The 25806-nt window shown below is 49.6% G+C and overlaps 2 protein-coding genes across 2 annotated transcripts; one reads left to right on the plus strand and one right to left on the minus strand.

Moving 5' to 3' along the window:
* Positions 1-247: 247 nt before the first annotated feature.
* Positions 248-3114, minus strand: LOC120651704 (expansin-B4-like). The gene is made up of 4 exons (XM_039929303.1): positions 2536-3114; positions 2301-2410; positions 1792-1976; positions 248-1117 (listed from the first exon to the last, which is right to left on the minus strand). The coding sequence occupies exons 1-4, from the start codon at positions 2756-2758 to the stop codon at positions 775-777; spliced, it is 861 nt and encodes a 286-aa protein (XP_039785237.1). The 5' UTR covers positions 2759-3114; the 3' UTR covers positions 248-774.
* Positions 3115-10743: 7629 nt separating this feature from the next.
* Positions 10744-15390, plus strand: LOC120648041 (expansin-B3-like). Its single transcript, XM_039924820.1, has 4 exons — positions 10744-11052; positions 14262-14315; positions 14411-14595; positions 14779-15390. The coding sequence occupies exons 1-4, from the start codon at positions 10744-10746 to the stop codon at positions 15098-15100; spliced, it is 870 nt and encodes a 289-aa protein (XP_039780754.1). The 3' UTR covers positions 15101-15390.
* Positions 15391-25806: the final 10416 nt, after the last annotated feature.

Below are 25806 nucleotides of genomic sequence, written 5' to 3' on the forward strand. Positions count from 1 at the left end.
CCCAGTTTTATGGTTTGCTTTCCCAGCGCGCCAACTGCAACTTTCAGGCTGCCATGGAAACGGTTTGGCTTTCCCGTCAGAATGTACAGGTTAGAACTGCCTGCTCTGTTCCATCGATAATTCTTGGTTCTGGAGTGGAGACACCACAGCACAATTGCTGTACATTCACACCACATATCGCCCGAGCAGGAAAACGCAAGGAGGAAATACGAGAACATGCACCAGATAACCAAAACAGGGGGTTTCAGCCGCTCAAGCTCGGGAAAAACTGCGTTTATACAGTAGTACAATATACTTTCCGATTAATTAATCACTGATCCGAAATGGAGATGATGACGATGATGATATAAATTATAAAGCGAGAGTGGGCGGGAGAGCGTACCTTGTACGCCTGCCTCCTCCATTTTCCCACACGGCTTAAATTTTTCCCCCCTCCACCCTCACGCCCGTCCGCGGCTAGGGGGATGGCACGTGGGTGGCAGGCACGTCACGTGCCATCCCCCTCCCTGATGACTCACACAGAACACCCGCACATGGCGCTCGACCTAAAAGCCAAGCGCGCCCACCCAAATGCAACGGACGGACCCCGACTCATGATAATACAACTGCAACGACACGATGACCAGAGAGACAACCCTCGACGACTAGCCGTTCCGTTCCCGCCCGCCGTACTAGTAGAAGCAGTAGTCTAGTGGTGGTAGTAGCGTAGTAGTAGTAGAGAAGACGACGACGACGACCGGGCGCGCCAGCTCCAATTGCGGGCGCGGGGCCTGATCAGCTGTACTGGACGAAGGAGCGGTAGGAGGTGTTGGGCCTCCAGTTGGCGGGGATGACGTTGCGGGCGACGAGCGTCTTGCCGGACTCGTTGCGGATGCGGATGGAGAAGGGCGCCTGCATGCGGTGGTTGGTGTCGAGGCGCCAGACGTTGCCCCAGGACTCGCGCATCGGCGTCCACCGCCCCGTGGCCGGGCCGCGCGCCGTCTTGGACTCCATCAGGTCCACCTGCACCACGTCGCCGTCGCCGTCCTCGTACTCGACCAGCACCGCGAAGTAGACGGGGTTCGAGTACTCCTCCACGTGGAACCCGACCTTCAGGCCCGGGAACTCGCACGGCACCCTGCGTATATACAACAACAACAAAAAAAGGAAAACATCATCAGCGCCCGCTGCTAATCTTGTCTTGCCATCTGAACCTGCCTGCTAATCTTGTTCTGCTGCAATGGAATCTCTCCTGTTTTCTAATGTTTAACAGCAGCAGCAAGCCAGCAGGTACCAGTACAATACAGAGGGAAAGCGCAAGGGAAACGGGTTGGCCGGTGGCGTGTTGCAACAGTGCGCGCAGATACGCCGGGCCGGGCTGCAAAAGGGGTGCGCCCACTAGTAGCCGAAAATGAGCATGCTGGGGGGCGCTGCGCGGCAGCGCAATAAAAAGTGACCTTTGTCAGCTGTGCCACTTTGCCGCACATGCGGTGTCCGGCGAGAGGAGGGCGCGCAGCAGTAATGCGCGCGGTTGGGCCGATGGCCCCCCGCCCCACACTACCAAACTTTTCACTTGCCGCGCCCCCAAATTCAACAGAGAATTTGAGAGGGAAACTGCAAATTCTACATCTACTAGCAGTAGCACCACCACCGGTAACAATTTGACGGACACCACTACTTCTGCAGTTCTAGTACTCCTACATGGTAAACTACTACTACTGCAGTGTGAGTGAGAGGTGTCTCTTCTACATCCAGTGGCAGCAGAACAGCAGAGCATAAATAAAAGGAGAGAGCAGGAGCACCGGCACCGACCTGGTGAACTCGATGTCGATGATGCCCGAGTGGCGGAGCTTGTCGTTGAGGCCGGGTTTGGCGAGCCGGCCGAAGGCCGTGCCGCTGAGGTCGAAGTGGTACTTGGACACCGGGTAGTAGTTCATGTCGGTGATGATCACCGTCTCCGCCTTGCCGGAGCAGGACTTGTCCTTGGTGCACCGAATCTGCGAGATCCGCGAGAGCGGCCGGGCAAGCGTCAATGCACAGTGAATGACGCCGTCACGGAGATCGGGGGGGTCGCACATGCCCCGCGGGGCCCAGAGGACCGCCTGCTTAACGGAGGACCGGACGGGACTGTACGGCAGCGTCCAACTTTAACAGTCACTCCGCCTGCTACTCTAGATTTTTTTTTCATTATAAAAGTGCGGTACTACTCTTTAAACATTTCCTCGTAGAATTGATCCGGCGAACAAAAAAGAAAGACATTTTACAGTTTGTGCTTCAGAAAGGATGGACAAAACAAATCTGATACTAAATGTTTTTTTTACCTTGTAGCAGGAGCCGCAGCCCTTGCCGTCCTTGAACAATGGCTGGTTGCCGCAGGACCCCATGGACATGAACGGGTACTGGTTGGTGTGCTTGAAGCCGCACGCACCGCCTAGCAAGATTCGTGATGGGATTCGTGAGCCGCATTGCCCGGATCGACGAACAAGGCACCAGAAACGGTAGCGGGGCGAGGCCGCGGGAGGGGGAATGGAGAGATCTCGGAATGCCGGTGCTCACCGTTGTCGTCTGGGCCGGCGCCGTTGGGCTGGCCGTACCAGGTGGCGCGGGCCTTCTGCCAGGGGCCCCAGTACACGGCGGCGTCGCTGGTGTTGTAGTTCTCGGCGCCGGCCGCGTCGGCGCCACCGACGTCGAGCTGGGCCTCTCGGCAGTGCCCACCGGCGAGGAGGCTCATAAGGAGCAGGAGCGCCGCGGCGGCGGGGAGGGAGGAGGGGGCGCCCATGGCCGCCTTCGCTCGCCCTTCCGGCTTCCCTGGCTGGCTGCGCGCGGGCTGGGGGGGCAGTGAGCGAAAGCGAAGCGAGTGCAAGCAGGTGGTGGGTGGTGGAGGCCGTGGAGCCGTGTGGGCCTATTTATAAGCCAGATGGGCACCGGCACGCTAACGGGGGCGAGGAGTGAGAACCCGAACCGGTGAACCCTGTGTGTGTGGACGCAGTGAGTGAGCAGAGAGAGAGAAGCGAGGGAGAACGTGCTATGTTGGGGCGCACATGGCCCCCTGGGCTGTGGGCTCAGTCGACTACTCGACTGAGCCGCCGAGCAGCCCCCCGGCCTAGCTGAGCTCTACTGGCGCTCAGCTCACTCTACTCGTCTTGCTATTGCCACGGCAGCGCGTATTATAAAAGCTGGCTGGTGAAGGTTGGGGCCGGGGCCCGGGCGGTGGATCGATGGAGACGGACGAGACGACGGACCCTGCTCGCTCGCTACGTACTAGTAGTGGAGGTAGAGCTAAGCTAGCTGCCATGGGCCAGGACAGCTAGCTTAGCTCAGGTCGCCGGTCAGCCGGTCAGGCCAAGGAGACGGCCGGTCAGGCAGAACGGACCAGGGCGGAACAGGGCAAAAGGCTCGCGCTCCCACCTCGGCCCCCGGAGCTCCCCCGAGGAAAGATGACTTGTTCGGGCTGTCGGCATGTGCCCGCGCCACGGGAAAGGCTCGGGTGCTCGGGGCCTCCCGCCTCCACCCCACCTGCGCGCAGGGCAATGTGCGTTGTCCGGCGCGCGCTACCGCGTCCAGTCGGAGCAGATTCCTGGCGTTCGTTGGTTTCACCTTCGTCCGTTTGGCCGCTTCTCGCGCGCGCGGCCGCGGCTTCTTGCTCCTTCCGGGAGATGGATGGATGCGTGCGGCCGTGCGGGTCTTTAGCTTGTTCTGCATGTGGTTTGGGGTCCTTTTTCCCGTTGAGCTTGGTCTCCCGCCCCGGGATGTGTGGTGGGGACAAGGGGCGGAATGTGGCTGATTGGACTTGGCATTTCCGCCCGTTGGCAGCCCAACGCGACAGACCGAAATGCGGTACTCGTGCAAGCCTGCTACGGTATTAGTATTCTTCAGGTGCAGTTTTAGGCTGAAATGCCTGCATTCTACAAGCAAGCGTTACTTGGCCGGACATCCTTTCCGTGAGCACGAACAGGCGAACGAAGCTTTCTTGCAGCCCCGCCTTGGATGGGCTGGCCGGCTGGGGGGCGCATCCGGTTCGCTCCCTAACTACCCCGCTCGTGTTCAGACACCAAAAGCTTCGGAACCTGACAGCTAGCCTCACTTGCCGGTGCTCGCCGCCTGAACGCCCCCTTTACGCAACGTGCCCTGCTGGGCTGCGCTGGGGCTCCGCGTTGCGCTCCAGTTCACCATCCGATCCCTCCCCCGCGCAATAATTCGCGAGCTCCTTGCTAATGCCCGCCCAAATTCGACGTGACAGCTCCGCCGATCATCCAGAGGGAGAGGGTGGTGGTCAGTGCTCAGTGCCCTGCGCCCGAGAGCAAGCAGCAGAGCACGTCCCCCCGCGCCGCCTTGCCTTTTTGACCCCGTTTGTCCTCGGTCCCGCAGCGTGCGTGTGATCCCACGTGCCCGTAACTGGCCGCAACGTATGGTTTGACCCGGGCCGGGAGCTTAATTTGGCTGGCAAACAGTGGTGTTAGGCGGACGGACTCGCCGAGCGTCACGCGTGATGCCGTCCGTCGTGAGCGAGCAGATGGGCTACCCTCCTCCGGCGACGCAAGCACCTGGCTATACCTGGGTGGGTACGTAGTACGTGTACGTACATTACACTGTACTAGTGGCCCGGTCTACGGCATCAATGCGCGCCGCCAACCCTCTAAAACCGGGCCGGCCGCCGCCGCGCGCCCGAACTGACCCGGCAGGCCGGCAGGCATGGGTCGCGACGTCGGCGACGATGCTTGAAGGACACACAGGGGAGGGGGAGGAGAGGAGATCCATCACCAGGCGAGGCGGGCAGCAGCTGCTAGCTTAGCTCGTAGCACTTCACCTGCTACACGACGTATGATTATCTCGCCGCCCGCGTCGATCACGGAAATTGCTCGCGATCTTTGCATGTATAGCTCGCGAGCATGGCATAAGGCGTGTGTGTGTCGGTTAGGTCGCTTTCCGGCCTCTTTTTTTCGGGAGCGATCTCGATCTCGATCGTTATGATCCGGGGTGCGAGCAATGATACGGCCTCCCTCCGAGCGGATCACAGGCACCCGAAGCCTTCATTTGCAACTCCCTGGAGCAGCAATAATGCTCACGCTCTCACTGCTCGACCGCCCCTGGCTTGGCTGCCGCTACGTAGACAGTAACCACTAACCAGCAGCGTTGGCGCCGCTCTGGACTCTGGTGCTTGCTCTTGGACGATCCACCGTCGTCCACGCGTGATCCTGATCCCGACGGTTCAATAAATAGGCCACGTCGCTGCAACACTCTAGCGGCGGCCGGGCACGGGGCAGGGGGTCTGCTGAGCCGATGGATGATGGATGGATGGAGCTGCCTCTGCTGGGTCGGTCAGATCTGGAATCTGGATACCTGCCTCTGCCCGCGCATCGACGGCCGGAGCGGGAGGGGTCGCGCGAGGAATGATTGGACTCTCCGGTTCGGTCTCCGGCAGTAGTCCGGCGCACGCGATGCATGCGAGGACTGCTCCTGCTGGTCGGTGGCGGCGGCAATCATGCAGGGCGCAACGCCGCCGTGCCGCGCGCGCGCGCGAATGATGCCACGGCATGGCTGGCTGTTTGCGTACAGCCGTGCGTACAGGAACAGTATCGATTCCAGCACACTTACTACTTTGTATAATAATACTGAGCAGAGCAGCCTCCTGCACCCGGCAATGATGCGCGGTGGCACACGGGCACCGCCCATGCCAGCCGATGCCCGCGCCCTTGGCTGCTGTCGGCGGCACAGCGCAGCGCTCGCATTGCCTGCCGCCGAATTATGCGACGTGTCCGTGCGTGCCGGTGCATCAACGCCCGGCGAGCTGGAGCTGGCTGGCCTCGTATCATTGCCACAACGGGGCAGGGCCAGCAGCGGCCGCATCCCGGGCACGCAACATATGGCTACAGGACGGCAGCTGTAGTTAGTAAGAATTTTACAGCACGCAATGCCGCAACGGGGACATGTTCTTCTGCCAGCCGCGAACCCTTTCTGCGTGGACATGATGATCGCGACGCCCGAAGGGGCGAAAGGAGAAGAAAGGAAGGGAAGCGCACATGGCGCTGGGTGAGACAGGCGATGCCGATACGCACCGCCGGATACGCGCGCGCCGGATGCGTCCACGGTTCGTCCGCGAGAGCGGTGTTCTAACGTGGCTGGGGGCAAGCGGATGGCGCATGTGACGTGCCAAACGACGATTCACATGACGCCTCTCATCTCCCGACGCCAACGGAGGCATCTCCACTAGTAGCCAGGGGCTGGTTTTGTCAACCTGACGTATAGGGTAGCTGGTGGCGATCGGCCGGTTTTTTCTACGGTGTAACAGTGCAGAGGAAATGATCCGAGCCTCAGGTTTAGTTCACAAAGAATTTTCTGCAGTATCCGTCACATCAAATGTTCGAATACATGCATAGAGCATTAAATACAATTAAAAATAATAACTAATTATATAATTTAACTGATTAGCACGAGATGAATATTTTAAATCTAATTAATTTATAATTGAACATTATTTATTAAATAACCACAAAATATGCTACAGTACCAAAATCAACAACTTTTTACCAACTAAATAGACCTCACTCGTCTTTTTCGGCAGAGCAGCTGGCGGCGACGAGCTGCAGGTAGAGTTTGGCGACGAGCTAGCGACGAAGTTCAAATTTCGCACAGGTCGCGGGCTATAGCTTCGTGTACGCAGTCCCCCAGTTCGTCCAGTGCATATATTGGACAGACAGTTCTGGCCTGATTTGATCCTTTTTCAGTTTTGTAAGCTGGAGAGGTGCTCTGTACTTTGCGATCCACTGCTAAATCGTGATCTCATCAGAGCAACTCCAAGAGATGTTGTAAAACTCCTTGAATAGGTAAAAAAAGAGAACACCTAAAAACTCGGTTCCAACGGATTCTCTATCACCTTCGGTTCGGCATCCCGTTCGGAAAAAAAAGACGCCCTCCTTCGGCAAACATCCCGAATCCATCCGGGTCGCCATCCGCTCCCGGCCCCACCTCTCCTCGATCCCTCTGCCGTCTGCACCTCTGCCGGCCGGCCGGCCATGGAGATCGGCGCGCGCGGACCTCTGACCTTGCTCGTCGCCGCGACGCTCTGCTCCGCGTCGTCTGCACCTCTGCCGCCCGGCGGCGGCGAGCTCAGCACGGAGGCGATGAGGACCTCCGTGTCGTCTGTCTGTCGCCGATTCCCTCCGCCGGGAGCTCCGCGACGCAGTCGCCGGTCTCCCCGGAAGCCATGGGGATTTTCCCCTGTGCTATCTCGTGAGGAAAAGGCAGAGGAGGGGAGCTGCTGCCTGCTCTGATGTTGCTTGCCGTGGACAGCAGAGCGAGGTGGTGGAGGAGGGCTCGGCAAGGGAGGGAGCAGAGGAGATCGAAGAGGGCTGCCGCCGCTGCTGTTGCTTCGTCGCCGCCGAGCGCGCCGCCGTCGCCGATTTGGTCGGGCCGTCGGGGAGAGAAAAGAAGCGGATGGGTGAGAAAAGAAGTTGATGACATGCAGGGCCCACGCGTCAGTGTGTGGAGGGGGATTTGCAGAGTCAAAGATTTAGACAGACTGTTGGATACCCCACCCTTTCACAAGCTCATTGGTTTGGTAAATGATTTTGTAAAAGTAAATATAGAGAATATGATTTGGAAAATCTGGTGGAGTAGTTGCTCTCACGCGACGGGACGAAACCCCTGTCGTCGCCCCGTCGCTACGAGCCACCAGGTTGCCGGGAGGTGGCGGCAGTAGTTGCCGCTGTCGAGCCTCGCATTGAATTTCTTTTTTTTTGGTACAGGTGCAGCTGGTAACTGAAGCATTGAATAGCGGCAATACGCAACAAAAGGACGCAGGATGATGCTTGCTTGATGCTTGTCCTCCGTGCGCCCGCTGCAACCCCCCTTGTCCCTTGCTCCTCGTATCTCGAGAGCAGCGTGACAGTTTCACTCCGCTCCAGTGCCACACTGGCACTGTGCCCCTGCCTCACGCACGTCGCAGGGCTCGAAGAGGACCTGAGCACAGGACGACGAGGGGCTCGTCGGGCTCGTGAGCGAATGACTGCAGGGAGTGCAGCGGGGACACGTGGCCGTGTTAAAATCGTTTTTCTTTTTCCAACTACGGGATCCTTGCTTGAATTGCCGCGCCGGGAGGATGGGCATTGGCTTGGGCGGCGTCGTCGTGGAGACAGGCGCTTCGCTTTGTCCTCCTCGTTGCTCCGGGAAAGCAGGAGCTGGATAATAATGGGACGTCAATGGGGGAGCACGAATGCGGCCGAGGTGCTTTGCCATGGCCGCCACGGAGCTCTCTGCTCTTGCACTGCGCCGGGGGGCAAGGGACCAGAGCAAACTCCGGCATAATACTAGCAGGGAAAAAGTTGTTGTTAGCCCTTGCTTTGACTTTACCCAACCCAAACATCCCCAATTATGCGGCCTGATGAAAAGGACAACAGATGGCCGGATAAAATCGTCGCCAAGGCCGAGCAATTTCCCAAGACCTACCCGGATATGGGGGCATCTCGAGGGTGGGCAATTTTCTCCGTTGGGCCCAGCAGACATGCACCACCACCAACCCGGGCACCCGGCCGTGATTCACGGTGCGTCTGCCTGAGGGCGGCAGCGAGCAGATCTAGCAAGGCAATGGCCGGCCCGGCTTCTTTGCTTTACCGGGCCATGCAGCATATGCGTGGGGTAAACCAGTAGGCGGCCCACATGGCAGCCACAGAACGGGGCGACCGGTTCGACCGAGGCCATGATGGAGCGCCGCGGGGACTTTTGCTCGCTGCATCGGACGGCTAGCAGCGGCACGAAGCTGGTGCTGGGAAAGAGATCAACGGCGGATACATGAGCTGAGGTGAGGACGTGAGGTGGGAGACCGTGGTCCGCCCGTCGCCGGCGCCGGGCCACCACTAACGGTTCCCTTTCTTGGGCCGGGCGCCTGCGCCTGCGCCTGGGGCCTTGCTGCCTTTATCCTGTTCCCACTCTAACGAGAAAAACTGTCTCAACGCACGCCGCTCGCTCGCTCGCGCGCCGCCCACCACCCCCACCGCTCGCCGGGTCCCCCCCGGTAAAGGCCCGGCCAGGCCTGGTAAGTTGAAGTCAATAGTAAAAGTAACTGGAGCGTGGCTTGGCTTGACCGCGGCGCATGCGAACCTCTGTGCGCTGCGCCCATGCTGGGCAGATTTATGGCGGGGGCGGGAGGTGGTCTCGCCGCCCCGCCGAATAAATTCCGCCATCGATGGCCGGTGGCCGGTGCACGGCGTACGCCCCGGCGGTGATCTGGATGGTTCCCTCGCGCCGGGTGCGTACGTGTCGGCCCGGGCCTGGAGACCACCGGCTTAATCAATGCGAGTGCACCTACACAGCACGAATACTGATACACGGATACATCATTTTTCCCTAATATTCGATATGCGGATACGTTTTAATATTTTTAGAAACAAATAATATTACATATTAATTAAATAAAAAACTAGCAATCCAATGTAAAAGTCCACTACAACACCACCCACCTCCTTAGAACAGCTCCAGTGTTGATCCCAATCAAACAGAGAGCAAAATAACAATCGATTTATACATTGCAGCAGTCGACCAAATGTAAATAAACTCAATAAACTAGACAATACGGCCCAGCCCAGTCCACCATTGCCTTATCCACAACTCCCCGGTCCCCTCACTGGCCAGACCGACCCTCCTTTCCCCCACCTCCCCTGGATTCCGTTCGGCCGCCGCCCCCCAGCGCCCAACCCGCACGGCGGCGCGGCCCCCTCCACCTCGGGTTCGGCAGCCGCCGCCCGTCCCCCCTCCTCGCGCCCGGCCGCCGCAGCCCGTCCGCCCCCTCAATCTCGGGTTCGGCCGTCGCTGCCCGTCCGCGCCGCCTCCTCGCGTCTGGCCGCCGCCGTCCGTCCACCCCCTCCACCTCGGGTTCGGCCGCCGCTGCCCGTCCGCCCCTCCTCCTTGCGTCTGGCCGCCACCGCCCTTCCACCCTGTCTACCTCGAGTTCGACCGCCGCCGCGGACGGCCGGTGCGGGTGGCCTATGCAGCGCCCTCCTCTCTCTCTCCCGGGTAGGGTTTTAGATGGGTTGGGCCATATCTGCGCTGACGGATACGTATCCAAATAAGTATCCGATTTATATTTCATTTATTTTTTTATGGATACTTCTCCGATACGTATTCGTTGCATATCTGCCGCGTATCGATATCCGATACGTATCGGATACAATACGCACCTCCTCTGAAGTATCGGGGTAATGTAGGAGTGCACACACTACTGCTGCCGTGGAGGAAGGGTTCCCCATTTCTTTTTCTTTAAAAAAAAGAAAAGGAAAAAAATTGGACGCCCCAGCTAGCATTGACCTGTGCCGGTTTGTAGATTAGTCTCTGGCAGGGGTCAAGCGAGCATGTCGTGTGGAGATAAAGAGAACCTAGAACGATGCTCAGGAGTGAGTGAAGAGCAGAACAGGGTATGTGTGAACGGGGTCCATCCGCGCGCACGGCACGTGGGTGCACGTTCGTGGAGAATCTTGATAACTCGCACACACGCATCCAACGCCCGGGGGGGGGGGGGGGGGGGGGGGGGGGGGGGGGGGATTGAGTGTTGTTGGCCGCTGGCACATCTCGCGAGCATGTATATTTTGCCGGCGATGTCTCGCTGACAGCGCGGGTCCGCCGAGCTTGGCCCCCCTTCTTATCCGGACCATAGGGAAACGCGAGCCGTTGGGGCCGGCGGACACGTCGCCGGAGCGAATAGGGGCGCGGGCGGCCTCACACGTCGGTGGCTTTCCCGGATGGATGCATGGAGTGGATTGGGATGGCCCGACGATGCCGCGGCCGAGGGGCAGCAGGCCCAGCGCTGCCGCGGCGCACGCACGGTCACATGGGGGCGCCGGCGCGGCGGGGGCCACGTGGGGGTGGTTCCGCTCCGGCGTGGCCCTCGCCTCGTCGTGGCGCCGGGATGCGAGAGCGCGATGGCGAGCAGCGCAACGTGGTGGTTGCTGCGGCGGTGTCAGCCGCGCATGTGAAACCGCCGTGCCCCTGGCCGCGGGGGACGACCGGCTCTTTTGGCTCCCCGCCGGGCTCTTGACTTGCTTCCTTTCGCTCTGGCCTCCCGCGCTCCCGATGCTTTGCTTGGTCGTGTCGGGACGCCACTTTTTTTTTTTTGAAAAATAGCAACTTTTCTTTTCAGCTGGCTTCGTTTCGTGCTGCTGCTCGATCCGCACGACCCCTCCGTCCCGCCAAATAGTTCAGGGTGGCCCCGCAAATTTCATCCGAGTCAGCAAGTCAACACCCTGCCGCGTCGCTTTCGGATTTCTGCCTCCAGCGAGCAATTGTGTTAGCCTGTTAGGCCCTGGCCACTCGCCCTTGGATGGTTTGCTGGCAGCTTGCGGCTGCTGGCCTCATCACATCCTCAGCTTGGAAACTTTTAAGTGATGCACCCAATAGTACGTGAACTCCAGTATTTTAATTCTTCTGGAAGAACGCGAACTCTTTGCGGTTTGCCACTCTGAAGTCAGTTCACTTTTGGGCCGTTTCAGGCCTAATGGGCTAGTGCACTCTGGTGCGTAACATGGTCTGGGCCTAACAACGAGCTCAGATTTTAGTTTGGGCTGAACAGTGGGGCCGATTTTTTTCTACTTGTGTCATGCATGTTTCCATATCTCTCCGTTCCCAAAAAAATCATTCTAATTCAAATTTTATTTCAAAAAATAAATTATTTTACCTGTTTAGAAAATACATGTGCATGAAAAAAAATCAATTAGTGCCTACCCGCAAAAGGAGAATCAATTAGTTTCTTTTTTTTTCTCATAGCACAAATTTCAGTTGCATCTCAAATTTTGCATGATGGTAGATACTGCATGCTCTATCCATTTATATTTTTGTTGGAATTTTAAATGCACAAATTTAGATGTAATTAGAGTTGGTAATACGATAACACTTTAATGGACGGTAACACGAGATGTTCTCTAGGTTCCCCGGCGTGATGGATTACCATAGGTGGGGTGAAAACGGCTCATCCTTTTTCTACTTCTGTCATGCATGTTTCCATATCTCTCTCTGTTCAAAAAAAATATTCTAGTTCAAAATTTATCCTAGAAAATAAATTATTTTATTCTATTTAAAAAATGCATATGCATGCTAGAATCAATTATAGTATCAATTATAGATAATAAATAAAGGCAAGCACGCTCATTTCACTTCCTCATCAATCTGTCATAGAACTGCTAGAATAATTTATATTGGACAGATATATTACGTTTGTATTGGCCCTCTCATGCAATTCTAACCTTTTATGGTGCGGGGAGACAAAAATATGGTATAAGTAGGGGTGGTAATGGGCCATGGCCCTAGTGGCCTCTTCACAGCCCGAGAAGACTTTTAAATATTTTAACTCACAATTGTATAAAATTAGAGCACAATCCTTTTAGAGCTCGATTCTTAGATTTTTTAGGCTAAAATCTAGGGCTCTTTACCACCTCTAGGTATAAGCCAAAATTTAGAACTATGAGATCAATATTTTTATAAATCGTTGCACGAGTTGTCGTTATTGTGCAATTCACAATATTCTCGTTGACGCTTTGTACAAAGCTAAATTTGGAAACATGGTGGAAGCCGATGAAGAGTCCCCGGGAAGACCAATAGTCATTTTGGTCAAAAATCTCTAGAGGTCCGGTCAAAGCTAACGCACACATGGTCAAGGGGTCGGTCAAGGACGATGTTGGATGCAGTGCGAATCGGGCTAGGAGATAACGTGGCATGTAGTCTAGTGGTTATAAGAATCTCGATAGCACCTTATGTTCTGACCTCAACTTTCAGTGGGAGCGAATATTATAGGATTCAGTAGCGTTGTGCTTTCAGCGGTAGGCGACGTTCCCGTCGATAGCGAGGCGCCTGCGATGACTTCATCAATTTCGAGGATTTACCGGCTTAGCCTTCGAAGATACTTATAGGGGTAGGATTTGTATACGTGCATTCGTAGGGGTGAGTGTGCGTGTATTGTGAGTTCTAAGTAGTTTTGTTTTTGATCAAATTTGTTGCGTCTTGATTGACTATAGGAGTCTTTAGTTTTCAGAGTATAAATACTCCCTCCATTTACTTTTGATAGCTATATTTCAAAAAAATCAATTGTTCAAAAATGATAACTATATTTATTATTGGCATGGGATATGACAATAAATAGCACTAGTAACGAGAAATTCCCAGTTAAAATATTGGAGGACCAACAAAAAGGTCTATGTTGCATTTATTAAATTGATAAGCACACTTGGCGCCCTTGGTCATTGTGCCATATGAAAATATATCAATCAAAACTCATCAATAACTTTTTCTGGCTCAACGCCAAAACCCTAGGAGTAGAAGTAGCATTAGCAGTAGTTTTTGACGACTTCTTCATTGAATATGGCTACATCGATTTGATCTTCAGTTCGCTCATAAGCATTGTCTTACCAGATTCTCTAGGCTATAATTATCGATGCATCGCTGTAGTTTTATCTAATTTAACTACCAAGTTATCCGATCTTGTTTAAATCAAACAAGGCTGCAAATTGCTTCAATCTCTTATTAGTTTTAATCGACTTCACCTGTTATTGATTTATTCTTTCAAGTTCTCTGCATTGTTCGATCTCTTACCTATTCTTAATAGATTTCACAATTTATCATATGACAAACTTGGATCTATCGGTTTTTATCTTATCCTTTTGTTGCAGCATCCTGATAGATGATAGTGTTTACGATCCTCGTCACACATTTGAATCATGTTTCTCGTTATAGTTAATCTTATTGACTAGTTCGTTTTAATTAATTTCACTGTCTCAGACTATCTCATTTAGGTTCGATCTTTGAATAGTGGTATTAATTAAATCTTATCAGTTTGGTTCGTTTTTCTATAAAAGAAGTAAGGTGAAGATAACTTGGAATTCTAATCCGTTGTTCTAGCCGATCACGAATGTGAATCTAGAATAAACTCTGATGTAATTCGATTGATGGGCGAGTTTCATTTAATTTATCGCTCTGGTTGTTAGTGCTGCCTCGGTTAGGTCAAAACCGACTTATGGTGACGATAAGTTGAGTTTAATCAGCTAGATGCATTTGTTTACGGTTAGACTTATTTTTAACTCCAGCTGTCATTTATGAATCGACTTCTCAGCCGATAGCTCTAATAATGCATCTCCTCGGTATATATGCTTTTCCTTGGAACTCTTCAGAATCCTAGATGAATACTAATTAAATTTCTTTTCTTTATTAATTATATGTCAAATTGACTGACACATCCCGAACCAAGAAATAGGAACTGCAATGGAGATAAGCAGAGCTTTCAGACCTTAGCGTGTTCCAATTTTTAGGGCAATTTTCAGCCCCTGTTCAAGGACGGCAAGGGCTGCGGCTCCTGCTACCAGGTACTAGATTAATTGGTCATCGGCCGTAATGGAAACGGAAAGCTCAGCCACAGTTATGAGTCTTGACCTACTCTGTTTTGTTTCCATTTTTTCAGATAAGATGCACCAACCACGCTGCCTGTTCCGGCAACCCGGAGACGGTGATCATCACCGACATGAACTACTACCCGGTGTCCAAGTACCACTTCGACCTCAGCGGCACGGCCTTCGGCGCCATGGCCAAGCCCGGCCGCAACGACGAGCTCCGCCACGCCGGCATCATCGACATCCAGTTCAAGAGGTGGGTAACATGCGCCGCACAATCTTTTAGGTCCCACCTGAGCAGAATATAGGCACGGCCACTATCAATCTGCATGTGGGGAGCCCCTGTAGATTCGCTTAAATTTTCAGCAGTTACTGTACCTGCTCCTAATCTTTGGAGGCCTGATGGTGACAAGACTAATGGAAACATGCCCACATGCAGGGTGCCCTGCAATTACCCCGGGCAGAAGGTGACCTTCCACGTCGAGGAGGGCTCCAACCCCATGTACCTGGCGGTGCTCGTCGAGTTCGAGGACGGCGACGGCGACGTGGTGCAGGTGGACCTGATGGAGGCCAACTCCCGGTCGTGGGCGCCGATGCGCGAGTCCTGGGGATCCATCTGGAGGATGGACTCCAACCACCGGCTGCAGGCGCCCTTCTCGCTGCGCGTCACCAACGAGTCCGGCAGGAAGCTGGTGGCCAGCCGGGTCATCCCGGCCAACTGGGCGCCCAACAACTACTACCGCTCCATCATCCAGTATTAGCCCTGCAAATGGATGCATGCGCTCTGTAATTCCGGTGTCATTGGCCGGCTTAATTGTATATCTTCGCTGCGTTTACTAGGTAGCAATCCAGTAATTAAGTGAGACGCCAGAAGCCCGGCAATGCCGTAGGTGTTGTGTCTCAGCAAGGTTGGCAGATGAGTAGGAGATGAGGAGGCCAGTTTGGATGTGCTTTCTCGCCCGGTGCCAATGTAATTTTCAGTGTGATCATCATCAAGTCTATAATTGGAAAACTGGTTCTGTGTGGCATTCAGAACGGACATGCTTCTCCATACCCTTTTGTTTGTGGCTCCTCTCGATTGTTCGCCACAAGTTGGCTATAAAAAAAACCTTTATTCAGCACAGATTACTCTACTTTTTTTTGCGGGTACAGTTTACTTTACTATTCCATCCAATCATAACTATTACTTTTTCTTCTGTATCAAGTCTGGATCTTTCAAAACTATATAGTAGATTTATCTCGAAAATAGTTTAATTTCGTAACAGTCAGTACTAGTCAAATTTCAAAATGGTGTTTTGGAAATTGGAAGACCTTATATATGGCCTCTTGTCCAAACCGCAACTTAAAGTGGATTTTCCCCTTGTTCAGGACTAGAAGGTGTACTTTTTCTTAATCTATTGTTCAGTACGTGGGGAACGGGGAATTACTAGTTTTCTATTATTATACACTCTCTTTTTTCTTGTGCGATTTCTTTGTTGCAAACATGTACATGTACCTGTTGAGGGGAAGTCAGTACATGCACCATATACTCCAGTAGGCTTTAAAGTATCTCGAGTCTGAAGTATCTGTGCATGTGGAGGTTCAACTAGAGTTTACAGATTATGAGATTAATTTTTTTTTGAGAAACAGATTATGAGATTAATTAGCACGAAGCCATCATCAAGATGGTCCTCGATGCTAAATGCTCCTTAAGCGCAGTCGCGCTCGCTGTGCAGCAAAAGCATCTGTGCTTGGCCTAGTAGAGTTAGAGCAGTAGTTCAGGTGTCGACGAGTTTTCTTTCCCGGACACGGAGAAGATAAGGACGCAAGAGAAAAAAGGAGGGCCCTGAATAATTTTCCCATCCCGATTGGCTATTCTGCTCGCTCCAAAAAAAAAAAAACAGTTAGCTCCGGAAAGGTACAGAGGCAACTGACGCGTGATGTGTCCCCGCGCATGTGCGAGGGCGGGCAGCCGGATGCCGACGGCCGCGCAGCGCTGCGCTGCACATTTGCATGTGAGGTGCGGGCCATCGCCGCGAAGGCAACGGCCGCCGGGCCCGGGCTGTCGAGCGACTGCGACCCAGTGGCCGGCGGCACGCAGAGTCGCAGAGCTCTCGCCATCCATCGCCATGGAGGCGCCGAGCGAGCGAGCGCGGATTTCTAGGCCCGCGTCGCCGCGCTCGCGTCCGGCGTTGCCGCACTCGCGTCCGGCGTTGCCGGCTGGCTGGCCCCGTCGTCCATGGGAATCGGGCACTCGGCTGGGGGGCATTCTAATTTACGGATTTCCGACCAAATTTTCTTCTCCTTATTTAGTATTTTTTTGTCGTTTTGGAACAAAAAATATTTCAAAGAAAATTTTCATGAAAAATATTTTCAAGAGAAAAAAGGAAAAATTTTGATGAGAAAAAATTTGAAACAGAAAAATTTCAAAATAATTCGAAAAACTTTTGCATCCAAATCTAAATTAAAGAAATTTGGAAAAAATTTCAAGAAAAATATTTTCAAGAGAGAAAAAAGAAAATTGATGAGAAAAACTTTGAAACAGAAAAGTTTGAGAATATTTGGAAAAAATTTGAAGAAAACTTTTACATCCAAATCTAAACTAGAAAACAAGTTTGGGGAAAAAATTTTGTGAAAAAATCTGCATCCAAAAATCAAAATGAAAAAAAACAAAAAACAAAAACTACACGGTGGAGCTCGCCGCCGCCGCCGGGGGAGAGCACCCGGGGCGAGGTTCCCGCAGCCGCCGCCGATGCGCCTCCCCTGGAAGCCCGCCGCCGCCGCGCCTCCCTCAGAGGCCCGCCGCAGCCGCCACGCTGCTCCCCGCCTCCGTGCCCCGCCTCTCCACCGCGCTGCACTCTGAGGGGCGGAGCCCGACGCCGCGTCGCACCTCCATGCCGCCAGCTCGCCGCGCCGCTCGCCGGGCGGAGGCTCTGCCTGTCGGGATTTGGAGGAAAGGAAACAGGATCTAGAGGAAAGGAAAGGATAGAGAAGACATAGGAAAGGGAAAATGCGAGAGAGAGAAGCGCCGAGAGAGAAGCCGAGGGGACGACAGAATCACGTGCTTATGGGGCCGGGCGTCGACCGTGAGCAGGCGTGCGTCCGGCCATCCGCAAACCCCAATGTTGAGTTTACATTGCAAGTCACGGTCGATCCTACCCACCCGCTCCTTACCTTCTCTTTTCCCCACTCCTTCCTTCTCTTTTCCCCTTCCTCAATCTTCTTTCCCCTTCCTCTGGCGACCGGGGGATGCGGCATGGGGCAGCTGGCTGCGGCCGCTGTTGCCTCCTTGGGGCCGCGCACTCCTCTCCTGAAGCCGTCGTTCCCCCGCCGCCTCCCTAGGCCGCCACGCCTCCCCGCCGCCGTCGCTGCTGGGTTGTGTGGGCGCGCGCTGCCTCCTTGGGCCCGCGGCGGCCCGCGGCGCCGGATCCGCGGCGGAGCGGAGCCCTCGGGCGGGGCCGCGGCGGCGGAGCGGGGGAGCGGCGGGGAGGCGGTGCAGCGGCTCGCCGCGGGCAGGTAAGTGATTTTTTTTGCAAAATTTTTCTACAAATTTTTTCTGAATTTCTTTGATTTTGGATGAATTTTTTTATTCGAGTTTTTTTTCTTTTCGTTTGGATGCAAAAAATATTTTATCAAAGTTTTTTTTGTTTTGAATGTAAAAAATTTCTCGTCAATTTTTTTTGTTTCTTGAAATTTTTTCTTCCAAATTTTCTTTTCAAATTTGTTCCTTTCCTCAATTTTTTCTCTTGAAAAGTTTTACAGAATTTTTTTTATCACAAAACGACAAAAAAGTTATAAAAAAACACGTCGAAAAATCGACCGTATTGACCAAAAGTTACGGTCGCCCGCAAACTAGCGAGGCCCTTCACTCGGCTGCCCCATCGTCCGCGGTGTCTCCGGATGCCAGGCGACCGGTGGAGCCGTGGCATTGTGGGGATGTTTCGGCCGGGCCGGTTGTGCGCGCAGCACGGCGGAATGGGCTGCTTGCCGAGCGGGCGCGGCGTATGTTTCACGAAGAATACAGAAGCAGGCCATACCGCCTGTTTGTTGCACGTATCATCAGCAGGTCAAGCAGCACCTCGTGCCATGTCGTCAAACTGTGTGATGATTGGCGCTGGCAATCATGGGTTGCCTGACACATCGATGTTGCTTATATGAAAAAACGAGTTAAACTTCGTGTGCATTCAGCGGCAAAGTTTAGAAAAATGTCCATGCAAAATGCACTTACGTGATTGGCTTGTTGAAATTTTAATTTCAGGCGCGATAAGAAAAGATAGATTCCAGAAATTCTCACAATAATAAGAAAATATCGGGCCACCAATTTGACATACTCTAATAATAAATAGCCCTGGTACGTATTACGAAAATTTTACGATAAAGTCCTGTTCTGTACATGCTAATTTATCTTCTTTGGATCTTCGTGGTAGCACAAAATCAAGTGATCCGCGCTTACTGGTCCGGGTGAAAATTATCGTATCGTAGCCCATATGCTAGCACTATTTATCAACGGAGCAAAAGCAGCAGATCAGAAGAGTGGTGTGGTGCCACACCTTATAGATAGCGGCCTCTATATACTATAGTACGTTGATGATACAATTCTCTTTATGCACCATAACTTGGAGCATGCTTATAACATGAAGACCATTCTTTGTGCGTTTGAGTAGCTATCGGGTCTAAAAGTCAATTTTAATAAGAGCGAAATCTTCTACTTTGGTGAAGCAAAGAATTATGAAAGTTAGTACATGGAACTGTTCAGATGCAATTCAGGCACTTTCCCAATTCGTTATTTAGGCATTCCAATCCATTATAGGAATTGTCTAATAGCGATTGGATGAAGATCCAAGAACGGGTTGAAAAATGACTCAATAGTTAAAAAGGTAAAAATCTTTCAACTGGAGGTCGCTTAAAACTTATCAACTCTGTTCTTAGCAGTTTACCCATGTACATGATGTCCTTCTTTGAAATCTCAAAAGGGGTTCGCAAAAAGTTGGATTACTTCCGCTCTAGATTTTTTTGGCAAAGTGACGAACGCAAAATATAATATCAGCTAGCAAAGTGAGATATCCTATGTGAACCAAAGGACCAAGGGGGACTAGAGATACATAATCTAGAACTAAAAAATATAGCCTTGCTTAGTAAGTAGCTATATCATATGTTCGCGACAGATGGTATATGACAGCAAATCATACGTAATAAATATCTAGGGACTAAGGCACTGGTGCGTGTCCAATGAAAGAGTGTGGATTCATATTTTTGGGAAAATTTAATATAGGTTAAATGAAACTTCCTAAGATTTAGAACCATCATAATAAATGATGAGTCTCAAGTAAAATTTTGGAAAAACATATGGTTAGGTAATAGATCTCTATGAGACCAATATCCTCAACTATATAACATAGTCAGGAAAAAACAAAATACGATGGCTGAGGAACTACGTACACAGTTTCCAAATCTATCTTGGCGCAGAGATCTCATTGGCAACAAGTTGGCGATGTGGAACAATCTGGTCTCATGTCTGCCAATAGTGGTACTAAAGCCAAGAGAGAGATGATTTCAAATGAAATTTAGACCAGACATGTATTTTTACAGTAAAATCACATTATCTAGGACTAATCCACAACTCCTAACGAGAATTTGGAAATTGAAAACCCCACTCAAGATAAAAAAAAATTTATGTGGTATCTTAGGCGAGCTGTCATTCTTACAAAAGATAATCTAGCTAAACAGAATTGGCAAAAAAATCAACAATGCTGCTTCTGTCATGAAAATGAAACGATACAACATCTATTTTTCAACTTCCGATTCACGCAAATGGTATGGGCTTCAGTCTATGCGGCCTGGGGCATACCCAAACCTCGCAATGTGTCCAATATGTTTGGGAGCTGGCTAAATGGATTACAAAAAAATTAAATAACAAGTTCTTGTGGGCACGACATCCTTGTGTTGATCTATTTGGCTCTGTAAAAACACAATAATTTTTTATAACAAACAATCTTTCTTTTTGCAGGTCATCATCTCGACTACGCATTGGATTTGCACGTGGGCTATTGTTCAGTGGCATACTTCGCAGGATATTCTTGTAGCGGCATCTCTTTTTTTTGGCACAGGTGGCCAAGGACTTTTTTGCCCAGGCACATGGGCGGCGGTCTACTCTTAGGATTGACAATTATTAGTGTGTCAGGATTCTTGTCAAACTTTTATAGGTTGTGTACACTTTGGCAGAGGTCGGAAAATTTTCAAGACAATGTATCACCTCAATGTATTCTTCTTGAAATAACTAAAGTTTCTCTTTTCCAGAAAAATATATTTAGGAGAAGCATGCCTATAAAATCATGTATATATGTTAAGCTTTGTAGCCTTATCGTTAGAATAAGCTACATTCTCTAGGCCGCATGAAGCAGATCAGGGCCAATTAATTGATACAGCACATGAATACTTACGACCATAATATTAAGAATAGAAGAATACTGCTGGTAAATAGCCTGTGGACAGAAAAAAAATGTGGATTATGTTACTTTCGATGACCTGCCGTGACAGCAAAAGAGGACAATAGAAACAATTCAGACTGATATTTGAAAAAAAAAAGTCAAAATCATTTGAAAATGCAAAGGAGGAACCAGTTGTTCCAAAAAAAAAAAATCTGAACAGCTTCCATTTAGCTGATGGAATAGCTACATCAAGGGGGTACCTCACACTTTCATCGCACAGCTGCATGTATGGAACAAATAAAACCGTCATTAGTGGGTGGAGCACGAAACCTCAGAAGTTTCTTTTAGGGAATTCAAAAGTCATTTCTGCCAGCTTATCATATCAGGTTCTCTAAATGTAGAAATTATGCCTACATATGCAAAAGATGATCACACAAAAAAGAGTATCCTATCATAACCAACCTGAAACATGAGACAAATTATTATGGGATAGACTCAGGACTCATCATGGGTATCATAACACAACAGCGTGCAATTCCCTAGAGAGAATATAATAATGCATGAGTTTTCAACCAAGTCAGCAGGCTGATCGATTTCAATATATATAAGGACTAAGGTTCTAAATAGCCGGCTATAGCCACCACCGCTATATCCTACTATAGTTTTTGAGAGAGAAGAAAGTTAGGATATCCATCTCTTAGCTCTAGAAGACTAAATCCGCTAATAGCTGGCTAAATCCCGCTATAGCCACTAAATTAAGGGTTATTTAGCCAGCTAAATCATATAACTAGTTTTTATTTTTTATTAGTTTAGTATTGAACTTCGTATTTCACAAAATTTAGTATTTTTTCAACAATATAACAAGGGAATCAAGCTCAAGACGTACTTCATTATATATATTTTTTTGATTTCATGTTTATATGAAAAATACTCATAGATTTATGCATGGTATTGAACTAGAAATGCATAATTGTGAGAATATTCCAGAAGATTAGAGAGTATGCATGAACCATAATTACCATATTTTATGGTGAAGTATGGAATACTTAAGAAATTAGATGTTTATATGGTTAGATAAGTATGAGGAAATTCTAGAGTTAGATATTTTGTAAGAAAGTGTGTAGAACATGGACACATGGCAAAATCATTTGAACCATGCACTACAAGAAAACACTCCTCTAGTAATGCTTTATTTATTGGTTAGACACACTTTGTTTCATCACTACCTCAATGTAGATATGCTTTCATAAAGCGTATCTGAAGCGTCTCCGCATAGACCGTGTCAGGATACATTGATACGAATTGTTAAGCGTGTCTAGAATGCACAAGACGTTTTATAGAGATGCTAGAGTTCGTGCCTAAGCTTGTATATATGCTTTCAAGCGCATTCGGTTTCATGTGTACTAGAATTGATTATATGTATTGCTACAATTTGTTATGTATTTAAAAATATAGATAGCTCTTAGAATTTCTTTACTGATACTGTAACCAATCTATTAGCCTAGAAGTGCTGTCAAATTATAAAGTTCACTCAAACACACCCTTCTCAATCAAATTGCATTGTGAGTATACTCTGGTACAAACAATCATGTTTGATGACAACATATCACTACAAATAAAATGGAAATATAATGGGTGACTAAAATTTTTACTATGAAGATCTGATACATTCAATCTTGTACTATCAGATTCCCATTTCTCCTCTAATTCTGAAATCTTAGCTGATCTGAGTTCCATTAGCTTGACACTTGTACTTCAAATGAAATCACCTTCAATCAACAAGTATGCATGTGCAGAAAATAAAGCCCTCACACCGGAAAATATGCGTTGGATATTCAAAGGAAAGAAACAAGTAGAATAAAGGATCACTTGCCTGAACAGTGTTTTTACTGTTGAGGAAAACAAAGATGCATTCCAAGCTGCTGTCAACAATGGAAAAACTGCATTTTATATTCAAAGGAAAGACAAACAAATATATTAAATGAGCGCTTGCTTGACAAGTGCTTGCACTTTAGAGGACAAAAAAGATGCATTCCAAGCTCCTGTCAATACTGGAAAAATGCTTTGGATATTCAAAGGAAAGACAAATAAGTAGATTAATCGAGCACTTGCCTGAGCACTGTTTACACTATGGAGAAAACAAAGATGCATTACAAGCTGCTGTCAAGAGTACATTTCAGTTGTCTCTCTGCCATAGAATTGACATTCATCTCCAGTTATTCAGGTTTACCCTGAATTTACAAGAACAAGTTTACCTGATATGCAGAGAGAAAGATTTTGAATAAGTGAAACCAAATTTGTGTTGCAATTCATCTAAATGTAAGATAGTTAACCTTGGATCAATGAAAGAAACAAACTTCTAGGAAATTTCTTTGAGCACACAAATCTGGATGAGTAAAGAATCTAAAAATTAGAGCACGAAATAGACAGCTAATATAGCAATATGAATTACTGTAAGTAATTTGTAGCTGACAATGTATCTAATCTAGTATCCAATATACAGGGTATTCAACCTATTACAGACAGTTAGCTGGAAATTAGTACACATATTAAAGTACATTTGTTTATATATGTATAAAGCTGAGACCATTATGTAATACAGACATACAGCATACTTAACTGTTTGCAACACTATAAAGAAAAGGATGTAGCAGCCCTAGTAGTATAATAAGAAAATCAGAATCCATACACCAAAACCCATCCAACAATCGTTCATCTCGTATTCCAGGCTTTCTACAAAAAAAAATTTAATTCACAGAGACAATATCTGTTGCTTCAAAAGAATAGAACGAGAAGAAACGTGTCACACAAATCTTAGGTCAGATTACTATAATATCCCACTAGTGTAATCTAACAAATTAGAAACCAATATTCACATCTTTATTGTCGCATGCATCCCCATGTATCACAGATAAGATAACTGTTTAAATTGAATCTAAAAGGTGGACCGGAGTACGGGTCCTATGAGGTAGGGTAGAAGAACACCTTGACATGAACCACCGCAACATGGACCGCCGTTTGCCGCGGAGGAAGTCGCCGCGCTGGGCTCGGAGGCCATACGCACACAGCGAGGCTGGAGAGCCGGATCTTTAGGGCTAGTGCCGGTGACCTGGTGGGTTCGAGGCGGGTGGCACAAGGAATAAGTGATATACAGTCGCAGAAGGTGATGAGGCCGGAGTGGGGCGGTGGGGGTGGGGGCGCTCTGATAGTCTGATGGGAGAACGGCGGTGCAGGTGTAGATCGATGGCGGTGGCCGGGAAATGTGAGAGCATCGAACTTCCCTAGATCTGGTGCATAGAGGAGAGAGATGAGAGGGGCAGAATTCTAACGGACTCAGGTGAGGAGAAGAGTGGTGGACCCAAAATATTGATAGGCCCATATATCTAGAGGATTAAGCTGGTACCAACGCTGTTAGCTTGATACGCTTTTAAAACCGTGTTAAAAGTTGTTATTAGCACTGGCTCAGACATAAATTTAGGCACGATATTGAATCCGTTACAAAGCAAACGTATCTACATGGCCATTTTGTTGTAGTGATGGAGCCTGCCCTATATATAGGAGTGCTCCTCTCTCTCTTACCATGCCATGGCATAAGAGGTTGTTGATGGTCACTAACGACCTATTCTGACCGTCAATTCCTGCACAAAAATGAACCATAATGTGGAATAAATGCTAAATAGACTTATTTACTAACAAATTCCACAGATGATATTCTAGAATGTGTGCAGGTGATTTCTAGCTAATTTTGCAGCATAATTGTGTGGTTTGATCCTAGACACAGCGTTCCAGCGAATCAGGACGCGACACGTGTCAGAATATGGAGTAGAAGGCCCACCAGAGCAAAAAAACCAACATGACAAAAGCCAATACCAAAGCTAATGACAAGTGGGCCCAGGAAGGAACTCATGGACCAAAAGGGAAGGTCGGTGGGCCCACTGGGAGGCCGGCCGACCAGCCTGGTCGGCCGACCTGCCGTGGGCCCACCAACTTAACCTTGCCACGTGGAGGAAGCTCATTAGATGCATAGGTCGGTTTGGAGAGAATTAGCTGCAGAAGATGCTCTCCTTGGCCGTGGCTCCCTCCTATAAATATAGAAGAGGGGTGGGGAAATGGAACACACCCAACTCAACTCACCTTTCTCCCTTAGAGCTTGAGGCCTTCATCCTATATGCTTAGGTAGTCTAGGAGGTGTAGAAGAAGAGGAGGAGAGTGAGGAGTCGGGGAAAGTGCCAGGTCTGTCGGCACTCTTCTCCGCTTGTACCCGATGGATGCTTATTCAGTTGTAAATATTCGAGACTTTCTTTGTTTATCTAGAATTAGAGTTTAGATCGCAAGTTATCATCTCTGCCTTATATTAGTTGATGTATATGCTTAGCGAGTAGCATTTGATCTTAGCTTAAGATCCCGGATAGAAAAGGGTAGTCTTGGCCAGGGTTAAGGTTAGTAGGGAAAGACGTAGACGTGGTGCCTAGGCTAGACTATACCACTCAGTTGTCCGATAGTTCCATGGTTTGTAGAGGTAGCCGGCAGGTGGTGACAGCCCTCTTCGAGCCCTATTAATCCTCCACGTTCTGATATTGGATAGAGCACGTATTATTGAACTATCGGTTTGTATAAGTCGGTCGAAACCAGTAGCTCGAAGTATAACGGCGACGTGATCTCTTCTTCTAGGCATAGATTCTAGATCTAGAAAGTCCTCTCTTCTATCTTTTCCACACCGGCGTGTGTGTCCTTGGATGAGCCTGAACCCGTAGATAGCGTACTCACATTTATTAGTGGATACGATATCCTGGAATACTTTTTGGGTGAAAGCTACAGCGGTATCCGTGCACTTGCGGATTTTATTCGTGACGTTGCAAAGTACCAATGGAGGTCTCAAGTAGGAGATGATAAGGTTGCCATGTAGTGTAGTAGTGTCATGGTAGAATAGCCACATAAAGAGTATAAATATTGTGTTGTACTAAGTATAGTGAATAAAGAGTTGAGTTCTTATATAGAGTTGATATCTTATATATTAGTGTCTAGGTGAAAGTCTTCTTCATGTAATGTGCTCATGTATT

Source organism: Panicum virgatum, chromosome 9K, assembly GCF_016808335.1.
Source record: "Panicum virgatum strain AP13 chromosome 9K, P.virgatum_v5, whole genome shotgun sequence".
In the NCBI taxonomy this organism is placed as follows: domain Eukaryota; kingdom Viridiplantae; phylum Streptophyta; class Magnoliopsida; order Poales; family Poaceae; genus Panicum; species Panicum virgatum.

Bases quoted from the DNA above. Each gene is read 5' to 3' on its own strand.
- LOC120651704 (XM_039929303.1), bottom strand. From the start codon at position 2,758: ATGGGCGCCCCCTCCTCCCTCCCCGCCGCCGCGGCGCTCCTGCTCCTT. The intron at 2,411-2,535 runs GTGAGCACCGGC...GAATCTTGCTAG, and splicing joins CGCCGGCCCAGACGACAACG to GCGGTGCGTGCGGCTTCAAG. The intron at 1,118-1,791 runs GTCGGTGCCGGT...GTATATACGCAG, and splicing joins ATCGACATCGAGTTCACCAG to GGTGCCGTGCGAGTTCCCGG.
- LOC120648041 (XM_039924820.1), top strand. From the start codon at position 10,744: ATGCCGCGGCCGAGGGGCAGCAGGCCCAGCGCTGCCGCGGCGCACGCA. The intron at 14,316-14,410 runs GTACTAGATTAA...CCATTTTTTCAG, and splicing joins GCTGCGGCTCCTGCTACCAG to ATAAGATGCACCAACCACGC. The intron at 14,596-14,778 runs GTGGGTAACATG...GCCCACATGCAG, and splicing joins ATCGACATCCAGTTCAAGAG to GGTGCCCTGCAATTACCCCG.